Source organism: Poecilia reticulata, linkage group LG19, assembly GCF_000633615.1.
Source record: "Poecilia reticulata strain Guanapo linkage group LG19, Guppy_female_1.0+MT, whole genome shotgun sequence".
Classification (NCBI taxonomy): Eukaryota; Metazoa; Chordata; class Actinopteri; order Cyprinodontiformes; family Poeciliidae; genus Poecilia; species Poecilia reticulata.
Genome location: NC_024349.1, coordinates 11,789,240 through 11,805,885, shown reverse-complemented (window position 1 = coordinate 11,805,885; position 16,646 = coordinate 11,789,240). Strand labels below are relative to the sequence as shown.

At 39.9% G+C, this 16,646-nt stretch overlaps 1 protein-coding gene across 1 annotated transcript in view; it reads right to left on the bottom strand.

The window, feature by feature from the left end:
• Nucleotides 1-3,344: 3,344 nt before the first annotated feature.
• LOC103481825 (neurotrypsin) overlaps nt 3,345-16,646 on the bottom strand; it is a 34,815-nt gene continuing 21,513 nt past the window's right edge. Inside the window, exons 10-19 of the mRNA XM_008437587.2 lie at nt 15,821-15,999; nt 15,535-15,682; nt 12,503-12,681; nt 11,305-11,446; nt 9,634-9,854; nt 8,547-8,688; nt 8,178-8,456; nt 6,967-7,089; nt 6,609-6,874; nt 3,345-5,890 (exon numbers count right to left, since the gene is read on the bottom strand). Of these exons, the coding sequence (XP_008435809.1) occupies nt 5,385-5,890; nt 6,609-6,874; nt 6,967-7,089; nt 8,178-8,456; nt 8,547-8,688; nt 9,634-9,854; nt 11,305-11,446; nt 12,503-12,681; nt 15,535-15,682; nt 15,821-15,999 (2,185 nt within the window). The 3' untranslated portion in view covers nt 3,345-5,384. The remainder of the gene's footprint in view (nt 5,891-6,608; nt 6,875-6,966; nt 7,090-8,177; nt 8,457-8,546; nt 8,689-9,633; nt 9,855-11,304; nt 11,447-12,502; nt 12,682-15,534; nt 15,683-15,820; nt 16,000-16,646) is intronic.

Below are 16,646 nucleotides of genomic sequence, written 5' to 3'. Positions count from 1 at the left end.
AGAGGTAGTCCTGGCCCCCCCTTGGCCCCCCCAACTTTAAAAGTCTAGCTCCGCCACTGAGTATTTCTCCTTACTTGTACTTTATGAACCAGGTGTTTCTCACCTGGTGATTCGTGGCCGCATTCGGAAGCTGAAGCAGTTCTTCAAACGAGACTCATTACATAAAACCACATCATTGCTTCCTGGAAATTATGTCAGCTTTTTATTCATTTTTTTAATCACATATGTGACCTTTTTCTGTTGTCACCTTGGATACAGAGGCATATTGAATAAGATAGATTAAGCAGGATTAACTGCATCGCATTGTCAAACTGMAAACGCCACGTTGGAGGGGCTCCGGTTTATTTTCTGAGCAGGAAAATGCTGCATTTTCTGCTTCACAGAATCAGATCCTGAGCTGAAGGTGTGAATACCTAAACATGACTCAGCAGTTTCTCAGCTACTTCCTGTAAATCTGCCCCAGTTTCACGTGGCTGCTCTGCATCCAGTTTTAAACATTGACTTTAAAAATGTTGCTATAAAAATATTAGTTTGTGATATCTCTGAAAATAAATTAGTAATTTTTTGTATATACATAAGTATGTTTATTATTTTAAAAATGATTTTAATATTTAAACATGTTTAACAATTATTTTTTAAATGAATGCATAAAAAAAATTGGGTTTTATATCTAATTCATAAAGAACATTTTATGCAAAGAACTTATTTTAAAACATATGCTATTAAATACTGCTTTCTGCAACATCTCATGAATTTATTTTATTTGTCAACATGAATAATCAATATTTGTAATGCGAGTTATTTAATAGCATCCTGAAGGATGTTTAAAAAATTCAGAAAAAGTTATTTTTAACCAAATATATAGTGGTTTTATAGATTAATTCTTGATTTAAATGTGTTTATTAACTTCCACATTAAAGATGTAAGATATAAAATTTATTTTTCATTACATTTTCTATATTTTTTAGTGTCATTAATCATTTGAAAACAGTTACATCATTTCCAAAGTTGGTTAAATATTTCAATAAATCTTTTCATTCCCAACCTCATTTAATTCTAAGTATATATTTTTTGCTATTTTAGATTTATTTAATGAAGCCGTAGGCGTAAATTCAACCTGTAAGACTCCTCCGGCATCACCTATCACCACGCCTTCACCCCAGCCACCCAAGACGCACCACTGCTCCACCTCGATCCAATCACCTGGCAAGAGCTCCTTCAAAAGGCGGAGCAACCTCAGATCCATCCGCTTCAGTTGTGCTTCAACCCACCTCCTCCCAGTTTCCACCACCAGCCTCCCGGACGCCTCCCGGTCCCCTCAAGACTCCTCTCTCCAAGCTCCGCTCCACCACCAGTGACCGGGCCCGGGGGAAGACCTGCCTGAGCTTTGTTTGAGCCGATCATTGAAGCTCGCTGCGACTCTCAGCCTGCACGTCTTCCGCCGGTGTCCGAGCGCCAAATTCTCCGTCCAATAAAATTGTCTAACTGCTGTTTCTCTCTCTGTGTGAGTGTSTACAGAATGAAATAATAATAATGTCTCTGACTCCTTCTATGGAAACACAAACACACTCGATCATCCAACTCCCTAAATAGTTAAAAAGAAACAGCAACATGTCTGTTTGCAGTTTACTRCGTTTAAATCATTCATCACTTGATTAATGTGGGAAAGCAATAAAGAGTCTTCAGGACGATTGAGTCCTGAAGCATCCATGACGTTTTCTCTCAATCAGTAATTAATAATTTAAAACCACATTTCATCTAAAGTGACTTGACGGTCAGAGCAAAGTTGTWTTCCGTGTTGAGTGTTTATCATAAAATCACACTCCTCCATTCCTACGCCACCATTAATATTTAATTTTAAAAATCCCAGCCCATTTTATGTAAATCATTAAGAATCAATAAATCATCTGCATCCTGACAGGCTGCAGGCTCATTGCAGGGAATGAAAGGCCAATCCGCTCTGCTCCCTCTGTTTTCATGGAGGAACAAAGGAAATGATTAACAGCKCTCATGGGTGACCGAGAACAGCAACTAAGAAGATTTATTTTTCAATTACTTGCAGTTTTGTAACTAATCGCTTTATTTTGTTTGTCCAATTCTGTTTATCAATGAGAGCACTGCTCAGTTCATCATCATCCAAAGATGGGAAGTTTGTGGCTCAAATGCGAACATACCGAACTACAAAATGGCCTCCAGTCGGTGGTTGTTGCTTGAATTCTGCCCTTGACAATGGAACAAGCAGGTTACAGGAGAAAACTGTTTCTCCTTGGGTTTGACAAACCCAAATGATAATTTAAAGTTTATGTATTTCATCGTTTCGGTTTGCTTAGTTCCTTCTTTTCAGAATGAGACGTTTTAGGGCTTCTTGTCACTTTAAATCAAAATAAGTTTCTACTGACCACACCCCTCAACTCAACGTTTACACTGGCACATGAAAATGGCGGTAAAGAGACGCGCAATTTTACAACCGTACACCTTTGAAAAGCAACCCGCAAGACTGCAGAAAGTGGTTTCTKGWTGGTAAGTTAGTCAACATAAAACACTCGTCTTTTCCCGCCATTGTACAGCAGGTAAATGTTGTTAACCAAACGTGTAGGAGCTCGGCTTGGGTTGCTAGGTGATGGGCTGGAAACTTCTAGGGTTGCTAGGTAACGGCACAGTGCCTGAAACGGCTCGTTCTTCCAGACACCAAAAAGCATATAACATAGGAAAAATGTCTTGTTGTAAGTGAAATGATCTGCCAGTGAAACTAGTACTTTTTCATAAATATTAAGGATTCACTGACTTATAACAAACTCCGATATCTTTCTGAAAGTAAGTTAGTTTTGTCTCATTTCAGGTGTAGCAAGATATTTGCACGACAAGCTAGCCAAAACTACGTGATAAGGTTTTGTGTTTTTGTACCCCAAAATTTTGTACTGTTGTGATTCTACAAGTATTGACTCAGGCGGTATAATATTTCCAAACAACTCACAAATGGGTTATATTTACTGTAAGAAAATGGCTACAATGGATTTTATTTAGGGGTGTCAGATTAAAGATTCGTGTTTTTATTTGAAAACCATAAATAACTTTTCCCTTMACCTCCTGATGGATTTTCTCATAATATCCTCAKAGATATTATGAGAAWATTATGTTCATATTTGTAGTTACAACATGAAAAAAATGTGTTCCAGTATAAATACTTTTGCGAGGCGTTGGTTTATGATCTTCATATCTTGGTTCAGGAAATTCTCCTGACACCAGAAGTTTTCCTGCATGATCCTTTGTAAATTGAAGCAGATGCAGGTTTTAAAAATATTAACATCCATCGTGTCTCAGAAGAGAAATAAAAGCAAAACATGGAAGTTTTAGTCAGTAAATGCTTTAATACTCAACCATGATTCAACACATTACACCAGGGAGCAGCTGATAGGTTCAACACAAGTTTATTCACCCTGCAGCCTCACATCTCCGAGACAAACTGTATTTACAAGAGACCACTGAGTCTGAGGGGGGCTGCAGGAGTGGATTTATGTCCAGGACCAGAACAACAGGCGCAGGACAGGCGGTAACAGTTTACAAGATGCTTCACGACACAATGACTCACAGCACATCAAGCACGAGTCCGTACACTTATTACTGCGACCGTATAAAAACAACGTCAGGGCCGGGTCGTTTGGCAGCGGGCCGCCCTGTGAAAATACAGCAACGTCGCCCCCTTCTGGTGGGATCACACATCTGCGCAGGGAGTAACAGAAAAAGCCTCTGCAGGTTGGCTATCTAACACTATCTAAACTCAGGAGCAGCAGCTATCTATCCATCTATCTGAGGAACTATCTACCGTATAGGTCTAGAGCGATACAAAAAGGATATTTATCACCTGACGGAAGGCGTCCAATGGCTTTCAAACGAGATAATTTCCTGTACAGGCTTAGAGGACCATACCAGTGTTTTTGCTCCTTTTAAATATAGAAAGAAAATAAAAATGCTGCTACGCTGCTGTTTCTGATCACTTTAGGGCTTTAACTTGAGAGGGGAGCGTGGCATTTGTTTGTTATCTTTTATTTGAAGGGTGAACAATCAATGAACACCATAAATATCAGGGTTTTTACACATTATTTATCTGGAATATAAGGAGTCCAGCAAAAGGGCCCAGAACAACAACAACTCTCTGTCCTTTAGTMCATAAATGTGCAATTTGAATATTGAAGGAAAGAAGGAAGGAAGAATAAAAGAAAGAGAAAAAGGAAGGAAAGAAGGAAGGAAGAAATGKCAGATTGAAGGACAAAAGAAAGGATGATCTAAGAAGGAAGGACAGAGAAGCAAAAAATGAAGGAGCAAAGAAAGGAAGAAAAAGATAGTCTAAGAAGGGAAAGACGGAAGGAAAATTTTGATAAGAGAAGKAAGAATTGAAGGATAAAAGTGGACGACCTAAGAAAGGAAAGAAGAATAAGAGAACGAAAGAATACTTCAGGAATGGAGGGAGGAAAAAATTRAGGAAGGATGAAATGAACAAACTACCAAACAGGAAGAACTGGCGAAGGAAGTCTTAAATGCTGGAGTTTATCTTTTTTCCTGAAGGAGGAAAAAAGATAAAGGATGAAAGAAAGAGTGAGCAAAAGATGGAAAAAAAATGGAAGGGAAAAATTACAAGTAYTTTTCCATATTTATCCAGACCTGGAAAACAATTAGCCGACTTTTCCAGATTAGCAATTCTACGCTGCAGCTTCCYCTTGTGGTGGATGAACGCCAGAGCAGACAGCAACTTTATGCTAAAGGTTATAGCCGCTAATATTATCATACGCTTCCCTTACTAAGACACCAACAACCATTAATTATTTCATCTTAGTTAGGGCTAAGTTGCAGGTCAGAGGTTATAAATACAGCAGCGCATGCTAAAGCAGTGGTATGGTCCTGAGTTAAGCAGCTAAATTACCTACGGCACTTTCACTTGTAACTTTTTAAGACAACAACCTGAAGAAATGAGCCCTGTTTGAAAAGTATAAGCACACATGAAGTTTTATATAAAAGCTAATCCGGGACGAGTCTGGTCTGCTGCAGGGAATTATCTACATGACTCATTTCAGAGGTGTGGAGGTTTTTACAGAGAGCCTAAATATGTTCTGATTTAGTTTCACTATTTTCCTAATAACTCACACAGAGGACAAATAAGTTAGATTAGCATAGATTAATGTGTGACCATGTTCAGTAAATCCCTCTGATAGTTTTTGTCATGCTGTTCTGATTTGTCCCTGATAATTATCATGCTGTTAATCTGGATCATCCCAAACTTCACACCAATTTCTGCCTCAAATCTGTTGATAAAATTGCTTGAATGCTAAGCTACTTCCTCCCTCTGGGTGGTCACGTGGCACAGGTGGTAGCCAATGGCACGGCCTCAATCAGACCTCCATCTGTTTGTTTTTGTCTGCATCCTCTGTGTGGAACATGTGTGTGTTCTTGAAGCCGGGCTGCTGATGAGTGTGTGTGTGTTTGTGTTTGAGCTCTTGGTGTGTGTCGAAGTGTTCATCGTGTGAAATGTCATCATCGGTGTGTGTGGGCTCGTTCCGCGTCGCTGCGGGTGCGCGCGTTTCCTCCAGACGCCCGTGCGTGTCGATGACCTCGTCGATCCAGCTCCTGAAGCGGCTCACCCGGGTGTACAGCGCCGGGGAGGACGGGTCGGAGCAGCCGTAGCCCCCGGCGACGACCCCAGCCACGACCCATCGGCCTGACTCCTCCTGGCACAGCAGGCCGCCACCGGAGTTGCCCTGGCAACCGTCGCCGTGAAGGAGGCTGGTGTCCGGCGGACTGCCGGCGCACAGCGTGCCGTGACTGGAGAAACTGTTACCGAAGCGCTTCTTGCATTGCCATGACGACATCAGAGCGACCCAGGAAGCGATGACTGAGTCTGTGAGAAACAAAAACGCAGGAAATATTTTAAACGTCAACAATAGATGAGCTGAGCAGAGGATTTAATTCCAAAATAAAATGTARACTCTGCTGTAAGAAATGTGACGGCTTGGTATTGTAGTGGAGTCATGATAGTAGTGACCCTCTGGCTGTTTTCACATGATGGTCCGGTAGACTCGGACCAGAATTGTAACTTCTGTTTAATTTTCAGCTGGAGCTGGAGCGGTTCGCTTTCACACTGCATTGTGTCAAATGAGCCAAACTGTTGTTTCCACTATTTATTCCCACTATTTTGCTAGGAAATACTTCATTGAGTCCATGACGGCATGGACTCAATGAAGTCCATGCCGTTGCGTTCTGTCATAAGTAATAATACTTATGACAGTAAGTATTATTACTGTCATTACTCCGATTATTAGTTGTGGTAGTAGTCATTTTTTTATCATTAATTTTTATGTTCTTARTAATTTATTTATTCATGGGCAGTTTTAAGAATTATAAATGTGTCAATTTGAGAAACATTTTACTGTAAAAACTAATAGAACATTTTTCGAAAATATTCAAACTGATTAGATTAAAGTCAAAAGAAATTATATGTTATATGTTGTAATCAGTTTTTAATCATTAAATCATAATGTTTTCATGTTTTATTTAAGGTTGTCTCCGGTTGTTTTGCATGCTGTTTATCAAAGGTGAACGGGAGAAAAACCACAAACCCGGTCCAGTCCAGCTTGTGGTAACCATGACAACACATGACCCCGTTTTCGCCCCTGTAGCAGAGTCGGCAGCAGGTAGACAGGCTGCGTTTGTGTTCGCCTCAAACGTCACGCAGTGGCCCTTAGCGCTGGGCAGCCTCAGCATCGCTAGRTCGTGGCCTCCACTCTGACCTTTGAACTTCCTGTGAACCACGACGTGCTCTGGTTTGAGAGTCTGCTCCGACGACCCGACGCGAACCACGTACCTGGACGGGTCGCTGCCGAACCTGCAGCAGAGGGATGGAGGGCGCTTTAGGAGGAAGCAGTGAGAGAATCATTTTGTGACAGGAAGTGATGAAGAGTCAGGAGCCGGATTCACCTGCTGAGGCAGGAGGCAGACGTCAGCRCCCAGCAGGGGCTGACCAGAGTCCCGCTGCAGAGAGGCCCGCCGGATCCCTCATGAGAGTGAAGCCACACCGACACCTGCCAGGGCCACGTCGTCCTGGGAGCAAACGCAGAATAAAGAAACCATTATTAATCTTCTTACTTCTTCTGGTTTCTAAAGGAAACTAAGCTGACAGGTGTGAGAATTTTAATTCTGATCAGAGAATTTCACCTAAACCATTAAGGAAAAACTGTAAACAAAAACATGCGGAGGGAGCTTCAGCTTACAACAACTCATCACCTAAGATGCCAGAAGAAACATGCATGAATTTTAATTATTTTCTGTGAGTTTTTAAGATAAGATGCAAGAGAAGCATCATCCTTGCTGTTKACTGTTTATTTTGCACAGATAATATGCAACTTTTAATTAACCTYGTAAAAGGAGACATGTGTTTTATCAGGTTCTAGCAAAAAAAAWKACAYTTTCCACCTGTGGTCCCTGGACAGGAATCTGTTAAATAAGGTATGATTTAACAGATTATGAAGTGGAGAAATTCCAATAATTCATTTTTTACATCCCAGTAAAACCRAGAAAACCAAACTACAAACCTACAGACAGCTCATAAAAACAATGTTTATCTCKATATTTGAATACTTCTCTTTACAAAGAGCTTCTTAAAATATTCKCTTAGTAATTTCTAAAGGGCTGCACAGTGGTGCAGTTGGTAGAGCTGTTGCCTTGCAGCAAGAAGGTTCTCGGTTCGATTCCCGGCCCCAGTCTTTCTACATGGAGTTTGCATGTTCTCCCTGTGCATGCGTGGGTTTTCTCCGGGTACTCCAGTTTCCTCCCACAGTACAAAAACATGACTGTCAGGTTAATTGGCCTCTCCAAATTGTTCCTAGGTGTGAATGTGTGTGCATGGTTGTGTGTCTCTGTGTTGCCCTGCGACAGACTGGCGACCTGTCCAGGGTGACCCCGCCTCTTGCCTGGAATGTTAGCTGGAGATGGGCACCAGCAACCCTCCCAACCCCACTAAYGGACAAGGGTGTAAAGAAGATGGATGGATAGTAATTTCTAAACAACACCACAAATAGGAGTAATTATGCTAAGCTTCCTCATACCACCATTAGATGGAGCCATTGTAAAACCAGACGCTTGTTTGTGTCTGTGTGTATTTTCTGCATCAATGTTCACCCTCGGTTTACCTGAGCGTGCTGCCGTCTCTCTGACTTCCTGTCTTCCCCTCGTCCTCCACCAGCTTCCTCATCCCACAGCTCTCGTCCTGAGGTTTGGTCTTCGCAGCCGACCTCCGCGGCTCAACGTCACACTTCACCCCTGCGTCTTCCCTGCGTCTGCAGCCCTGGACGTTCAGRCCGAGTGAAGGGCACTCGCCCAGGAACTCCTCCTTCCCGGTGCACCTGACCTGGTCCAGATGGATGGGCCCTTTCCCCTGACCGAACCCTCTAGCTGCTACTGCTCCACCACTGAGAAAAACAAACACCAGGGAAGTCATCTCTCTCTCTTTTTTTCACAGATTAAAATAGGAAAGCCCAAACTCTTATATAAAACTAAACCTGTGTCCAAGCTGTCTGCACACCACGGCGGCGTTGAGGTCATTCCATCCTGAGTCGCAAATACTTCCCCAGTCTCCATGGAGATACACCTCGACTCGACCTTCCTTCCTGCTGCCGCCGCCCACGAGACGCACCAGGGGTCCTGGGAGGGAGAAAAACTCTCATTTGCATTCATTTTCGCGCATGTTCCTCTGCAGGGCCCAGTCTGCTGGGATGCTCTGAACTATGTGTCCGCTGACGGAGCTAAATGTCATCTCTGCATTCGAGAGCTATTCTCATTCTAATGACCTGAACATGTCGGCAGGCCGACCTGAACCCCAGAGGAGCGTTTATTTTATCTGCGGCTAGCTCTGAGACACACAGACACACGTGTTCGACATCTAGTCACGTTCAGTGGCCTGCAAAAGTATTTACACCTGTTAATCCTCTCACATTTTGTCACTTAATAGCCATAAATGCCATTGTGCTTTATTTAAATTTGATAAAATATCACAAAGTACAGTGTAATTTTTGAAGCTGAATACATGCAGCACCTTTGCTTCAACCAAAGACTTCACTGCAAAAACACAAAATCTTACTAAAGTTTTTGGTCTAGTTTCTAGTGGAAATTTTTTGTACGCTTAAAATAAGACAAAATTAACTTACAAGAAACTTTTAAGGAAGATACAGAAGTCTGTTTTAAGTCAGTAATTCCTTAATATTGGTCAGTACTAGTTCCACTGGCAAATTATTTCACGTATAAATGTATTGTTATAGCTGGAATAGTTAGCTATGCACTACTTTATTTTACTGGTCTATCACATACAAATCGAATAAAATACATTGAAGCTTATAATAATATTTGGAGTGGACTCATCTTTATGCTGTGCAGATTTAAGACTAATTGTGAAGCCACAGATGCCATAAACATGTTATTCTTCAAATCAAATGTTTAAATGACTTTGCCTGCCCTGAAGATAAGCCTGATTGATTGAAGTGCTATAGTTACATTTTCTGAATAAAACAGTTAAAAGCTTCAGAATATTAAAATCTCTTTTAGTTCTGGCCTGAGTTTAACTTCCTCTACACATTTGTCTCTGTGCGTTACCTGTTGAAGGTGCAATAACTGGCACTTCGTTGGTTTCCTGGCTTGATCTTCCTCTGCAGCGAACGCCAACGTCCTCGCTGTGGGAGCAGTCCGTCCGACCCCAGATCCCATGGCGACAGTCCAGCAGGGAAGTCTCGGATCCCTCGCAGTGGACGTCGTCCAGGAGGATCAGACCGACGCCCTCCCCGAACATCCCGTCCACTACGACCTCAGCGTGACCCCTGAAAAGTTCAGACGGCAGAGAGGATTTATCTTTCTAACTTCATATGCGAGAAGACAAGGGAATTAATTGAATTAAAAATTCATTCACTTAATTAACTCAATTAATAAATAGATATTAGATTATTTATTTTATTCTAATAAATGGTTTGTTGGATTAAAATTAGTTTAAATCGATTAACTTAATAACCTCAGCTAAGCGGACATTTACTCTTTAACATTTGCTCTTTAATTGCCAAAGTTACTTGAGGGGAACCAAATATTTCAGCTGTATGAAATAATCTTTTCCCCATCCGTAACATGGGAACTAATTATTTTTTCAAAAACTTCATAAGTCTATTTATTCCTCTCAACATGAACAATAAATGATGTATATTTGGAAACATTTACTTGTTAATTACCAAAGTTACCTGGGGGGGAATAAAATATATCAGCTGTCTGAAATAATCTTTCTGAAAATATGGTTCCAGAAATGAAATGTTATAGAGTCCCTGGCAAAAAATATTTGTAAATTAGCATGTCAACATTTTAACAGAAAGTGTATTTAATAAAGATGAACAAACGCAAACGCCTATTTATTTATTTATTTTTAAATTGAAATATCAAATGAAAATTTTCTTCAAGCGATACAAGCGACCTAAATCTCAAGAAAGTCTTAGACCTTCTTCAATGTTGCAGTTTGAACGCCATCCAGCAGAGGGCGCCGCTTGTCATCCCTAAGCGGAGCCGTTGATAAAGAAGCAAAAATGGCRGCGGGGCTATTCCAGAAGGGTAAGAGGAATGGTCCAAACGGAGTCCGGTGGGATGGAAAATGTACATTATGCGGTTCTGCTTTGAAATATCGACACTCGACAAGCTAGTTGAGTTTCACCTTAAAATAGCGCTCATTCAGCCGAGCCTCAWGGCGGATCAGCGTCAACKTATCATTGAAATGTTACTGATGTGCTATGAAGGTGACGATAATGCAAAGAAAAAGCGGCTGGAGTAACGCAACAAATTTGTAGAAAGACGGGAAAAGACATGATGCCAAAAAGCAAAGTTGATTTTTGACGGCTTAAAGCGCTTCATTTTAACATTCCTGCTGCTCTTGTTTCAGTGTTCTACAGTGTGACAGAACCGCAATATTAAGTTTATTCAGTYAGCATTTAATACAACTGACACAAAATAATGTTAAAATTTAATTATGTTCTTTTTTTTATTGAGCATATTATGAAAAATTAACCCTTTATGTTATGGAAGGATGGTCAGACCTTTTATAAAAGCAACAAAAAAAAAAATAAAGTTTTTAAGAAAATTAATTCAGTCAACTTTAAATTGACTCAATAACTTGCATTCCTACCAAAACATGTGGAGACTTGCACCAACACACAAAAGTACAGCTTTTAAAAAAATTATTACAGTTACAATAAAAATTAATTTTAAATATGCATYTTGCAAGATTACCGCTCCTACCTGTATCCCAGCTGTCTGCAGACCACCTCTGCATGCTGCTGGCTCCAGTGGTCGTCACACACCGTCCCCCAGTCGCCGTTGTGAAACACCTCCACCCGACCCTCCCAGGGAGTGTCGMCTCCAACCAGACGCACCACGCCATCTGAAACATCGCCGAAATCCTGATGTTTACAAACAAAACTGCTCTGATTCATTTTAACTTTCAGATTAATTATTGAGCTCACTTTAGTTACAGTAACTGATCTGTTTCCTGTTAGTTCCTGCTCGCTTCAGACAGAATCGTCATAAATTATTGATGTTCAGGAGGTTATAAATAGCTGCTCTGAGCCTGATGAGAGTGTTTGTTTATTTGGCAAAGGTTTTTCATATAGGCTGTTTCCCAGGGCGGCAATCAAATGGGAGTGGATGAGTGAGGCATGAGCACTATAACAAAAAAGATAACTTATTTGTCTGCAATTTGTGTCCTGAAAGCATGTTATTTAAATCTTTAGGGGGATTTTTTGGAGTCTGCTCAAGCAGGAAATGAGGAAATAAAGTTTTCAAAACTTGTGCCATAGGGGGGGGTTGTGGGTGGCAGAAGGAGGATCTCACACCTCTGTGTGTGTGGCCTTGTATTTGATGGAGTGTAAGGGCCATTTTTCCCAACAAATACTACTCTGTGAGGACCACCTGCTCCTTATGGGSMCCATAAGAAGAAGTTCTGTTTTTAGGTTAGGTTTAGGACTAATGTGTGAATTGAGTTTAGGTTAGATTTAAGGTTAGGTATGTTCTGGTAATGGTTATGGATTAAGCTGCAGAAATGAATGAAAAATGGATGGGGACAATGCAAAAATTATTAGAAATACAAACTTGTGTGTTTGCACTTGTATGCACTTAATATTGAAGACCACTTTCACAGTATTTACCATCGAAAGGCAATCATTTGTGGACAGTGATTTTGTTTTCTTTTTTGCAGTTCCACTGTGCTTTAGAAGTAATATGCGAATTAGATTTTAGTTAAGGTTAGGAATAGACTAGTGATGGTTGGGGTTTTGGAAAATGTCTGGGTTTGGCATAAATGCAGTTACTAAAATGAATGGAAGTCAATCCAGAGACCTCAGTTTGTATAGAGGTATTGCGATGTGTGTGTGTGTGTGTGTGTGTGTGTGTGCGTGGGTGTGTGTGTGTGGGTGTGTGTGTCTGTGTTATGAGCTGTAACCTGTATAAGGGCTGCAGGAGACCCCAGCGTCCTCCATGTGGTCACAGTTGTGCTGCTCCCAGTCGCTGTGGGGGCACTGATCCAGGAACAGCTCGTTACCTGTGCACTTCATGGCATCCAGCAGGATGGGGCCTGATCCCTGCCCGAAGTGAGCCCACGACCAGGCCTTCGCCACACCCCTGCAACACACACACACACACGCTGCATGCCAATCAAGCTTAAACTGGTCTAAAAGAAACATTACAGATTATACGTGTTTTTTTATATGTGAAAAAAATATTACAGAAATGCAGAAATAATCTTTGTTGCATTTTAAAAATGTTTTCACTTTTTACTTCCACAACGTTTTCTGGGCAGTAAGAACAGGAAACCTTTGTTCAGACTTAGAAAATTGCTTCTTTGGTATTGTGGGGAAATATAAGATAAAGTCTGTCATAACTGAATAAAAAAGCACTTTATTCTGAATACATCCCATCTCCACAGCAGCTCCCCTCCAACCCACACAAAGTAACTTAAATGTGTCAAACTAATATGCTATATATAAAGTACATATGAGAAATCTTTGTTGAATAATAAATAGCTACCGAGTGGCTCCTTGTAGCCATAACTTATTGATGGAGAAATGCTATAAAAGCCCTCCTGCGGATGTGTTTTTGTCCCTGTGTGTTTCTGCTTGTTTGAAACTGATGTTTAACTTAAAGACAACCTGCAGGTGACTTGCTGAAAGCAAAGAGAAGCAGCAAAACCAACAGAACCAGATGCGTTGGAGCTGCGGAGAACTGAAAACTCATTCAAACACAGCCACATTATTCTTAATGTTACAAACTTTGAAATGAAGGCGCTTGTTGCAGAAGTAAAATGCATCACTGTGGTGTTTTAGTCAATAAAAACCTTCCAAATTCAGATAATGTTATTGTTGTGTTTATTAATTTGGCAAAACTTTGTGYTGGTTTAACACATAAATAAGTTTTTGCATGTCTTTGCAGGCCTTGTGAAGTTTCATTTGAACAAAAAGAAATAAACATAAAACAAATTAATAAAACAACAGTATATCTAAATACATGGTGAATGAAGATAATATTCAAAATAATCAGGATATTTCTCCAAAACCCTTAAAACATTAACACTAATGGAAGTTACAATGCAAACTTTTGAGAAATTTCCAAAATTTCCAGCGGCAGATTATATTGGATTGTGTACTAAATATTTTACTGGAGTTCATTAATTGGACTCTTGCAGATATAAAAAAGCCATTTTTGTTCGAGATGGTTCTGTTTTGTCAATGCTAAGAAGCTGCAGACAGTGAGATGAACATTATTTTGGATTTGTTTTTATCTAACAAAAGCATTTACTGAATAATTGTGTCTTTGATTGGCATGCAWTATTGGAATTTCAMCAATCTTAGCTTTCCAATAASGTAAATATGTATGTATGTGCATAAAGTTATAACGCAATACTTACTAAGCATTCTACTACTGTCATTACTTGTAATAGACTGAATTTAGGAAGCTGCAGTGATTCAAATAAATAGTTTTAACATTTTAAATGCTAGCATTTTTAATTTAGATGTATAATAAATACAATAAAATGACATGGACTGTTTTTGTGCTGGATCTCTATTTATTTATTTATTTATTTATTTGCATCTGAAGTTGTCGGCTGTGTCCAGGGAGGATTTTGAGAAGTCTGGCAGCATGAAGCATGTTTGACACAGAAACTCACAATGTAAATAAACTGGACCCTGTAGACTTCAAGAAACATCAACCATTTTGCTTTGAATTGTCGAAACGTGTCAAACATGAGTCTGCGCGCAGACGCGCGAACACCTGCAGATCGTCGTCAGCTCTTCTTTTAGTTACAAACACAGACGCAGAGCTGTCCCCTGGCGCTTCGGGAGACGGGATGCAACCCAGAGCTGAACATGAGATTCACTTCTCAGTTACAACTTATCGGCTGTCTGACAGCTGGAGAGGAGAGGAAAACCTGCAGTGATGCAACATAAACAAAGTGTTTCCCCTGGATTGTTCCTGATCTACACTGCAACTCGTTGCTCTCCCAGTTTCTCCTGCCACTCAGTATTTCCAGCTCACTCTCTGCAACACAATCAGCCTAATGAAACTCTTAAGCAGATGTAGCTCTGTGCAGTTTTAGAGGAAACGATTAAAGAAATGAAGTCCCATTTGTTTTGTTCACAAATTCTCTCTATTAGCCTTAAAAAAGTCAACCAAAAAATGCATCTGTTTAAAAGTAGAACTTGATCAACCTGTAGAGTAAACTTTAGTTAAATATCATTACAAAGGTTTTCATTTGAACTAAAATAATAACATTTCTGATTTGACAGATTTAACCAGAGATACATTAATTGACTTTTTGTTGTTGTTAGAGTTGCCTTTGATTCATAATAACTGCAACATTTAGCAATATTTGATGTATTTTTTCTTTTGATGACTTTTGACAAAATGTAATGTTTATGTTCCACATAATCGGTTACTGTGTTATGTTTTTATGGTGTAAAGCACTTTGAGCTGCCTTGTCATGAGATGTTCTGTACAGATAAACTTGACTATTAAAAAATTTGAAAACATAAAAAAATGAAATAAATATTGGTATGGCAAAAGCATTTATTTCCCTTTGACTTTTTAACTTCAACATATTTCATTGTGATATTGTTTGACAAAGACAAAGCTGTGCAAAATTGTCACATTTTTTTTTTTACAAATAAAAATCTGATTAGTCATTCTGAAGAGGACTAAAGTAAAGAAAAATACCAGATTGAAGGATATTTAAACAGATTGATTAAATGTGGATGGAAACTATTTGTTGAGGTATGAAATGTAATTACACTGAAATTAAACTGAAGTTTTAAACTGTATGTATGTAATAAAAGAGAACTACTCAACTCATGTTTGGCTTCATATATTAAACATCGAACAAATAAAGTATTCTGCAACGTTTCTTTGGAATTTTTTTTTTAATAAGAGAAAACTTAAAAGATTTTATATTTCAGATGACAAAAACATGGATTGGCATACCCGTAACCGAGCTGTCTGCACACCACCTCGGCGTCTCTGTCRTCCCACTGGTCGTCACAGACAGAGCCCCACCGGCCCGCGTGGAAAACCTCCACACGACCTTCGAAGTCTTCCTCGCTTCCCACCAGACGCAGCGGAGGGCCGCTACCTGCGACAGGAGGGTGGAATTTATAATATGCGTGAGCCTAAAGTGTTGGGATTATTCACAAAGAAAGGAGGCCACTTCGCAGCTCAGGTGTGACGGGGGAAATGTTCAGATGTAACTTTAATGAGAAGTCACGCTGACCTTCAGGTGGCGCACACACCACGGCCGCCTCGTTGCCATGGCTGCAGTCACCGGTGACGAACGTCCTGCTTCGGCATTTACTCAGGGCGTCCTCGTCTCCACGGCAGCCCAGACGTTCATAATGGAAGAGGCCAGAGCCTGAGCCAAACTGGGAGARCTGCAGCGCAGTACCAATATCTCTGGAAAGATTACATTTAAAAATAAACTGGAGGGTTTTTTTTCTTTTTTTTWWAATCCTTTCCACTTTCATCCAAGGAGATACAATCATTTAGGTGCTTGCTGAATCTGACTGCATTGAACTAGATTCAGTTTTGAACTGCAGGGTAAATTGGATGTTTTTAACTAGACTGGAATCGAAATCTGATGGTATTGGACTAAATTATTGTTCAACTGAACAATACAGAGCGAGACTGAATTGGCTTGTGTGTAACTAGATGGTGAAATGATTTCAAATAGGTAAACTGAACTTGAATTATTGCTAAAATAAACAAAACTGGACTGAATTGAATTTACCTGAATGGATGTAAATGCACTGAACTGAAAGAAAATGGACTGACACAGTTACAATGCAAATGAACTGTAATTCAAACTAAATGAACTCAGATACGATTGAACTGAGCTGACATGATGTTGACATGAATTGAATAAAAAATAAGAAAATTTTAAATAAATGAATCCACTGAACATATTTTAACTCAGCTGAAATGAAGTAATTAACCAAATTAAACGTATAAAATTTTACTGAATCAAAAAGAACTATTTGGAATGTGATCTGAACTGAATTAAACTGAAGTGAATGTAATCTAACAAACCTGAACTGAACTGA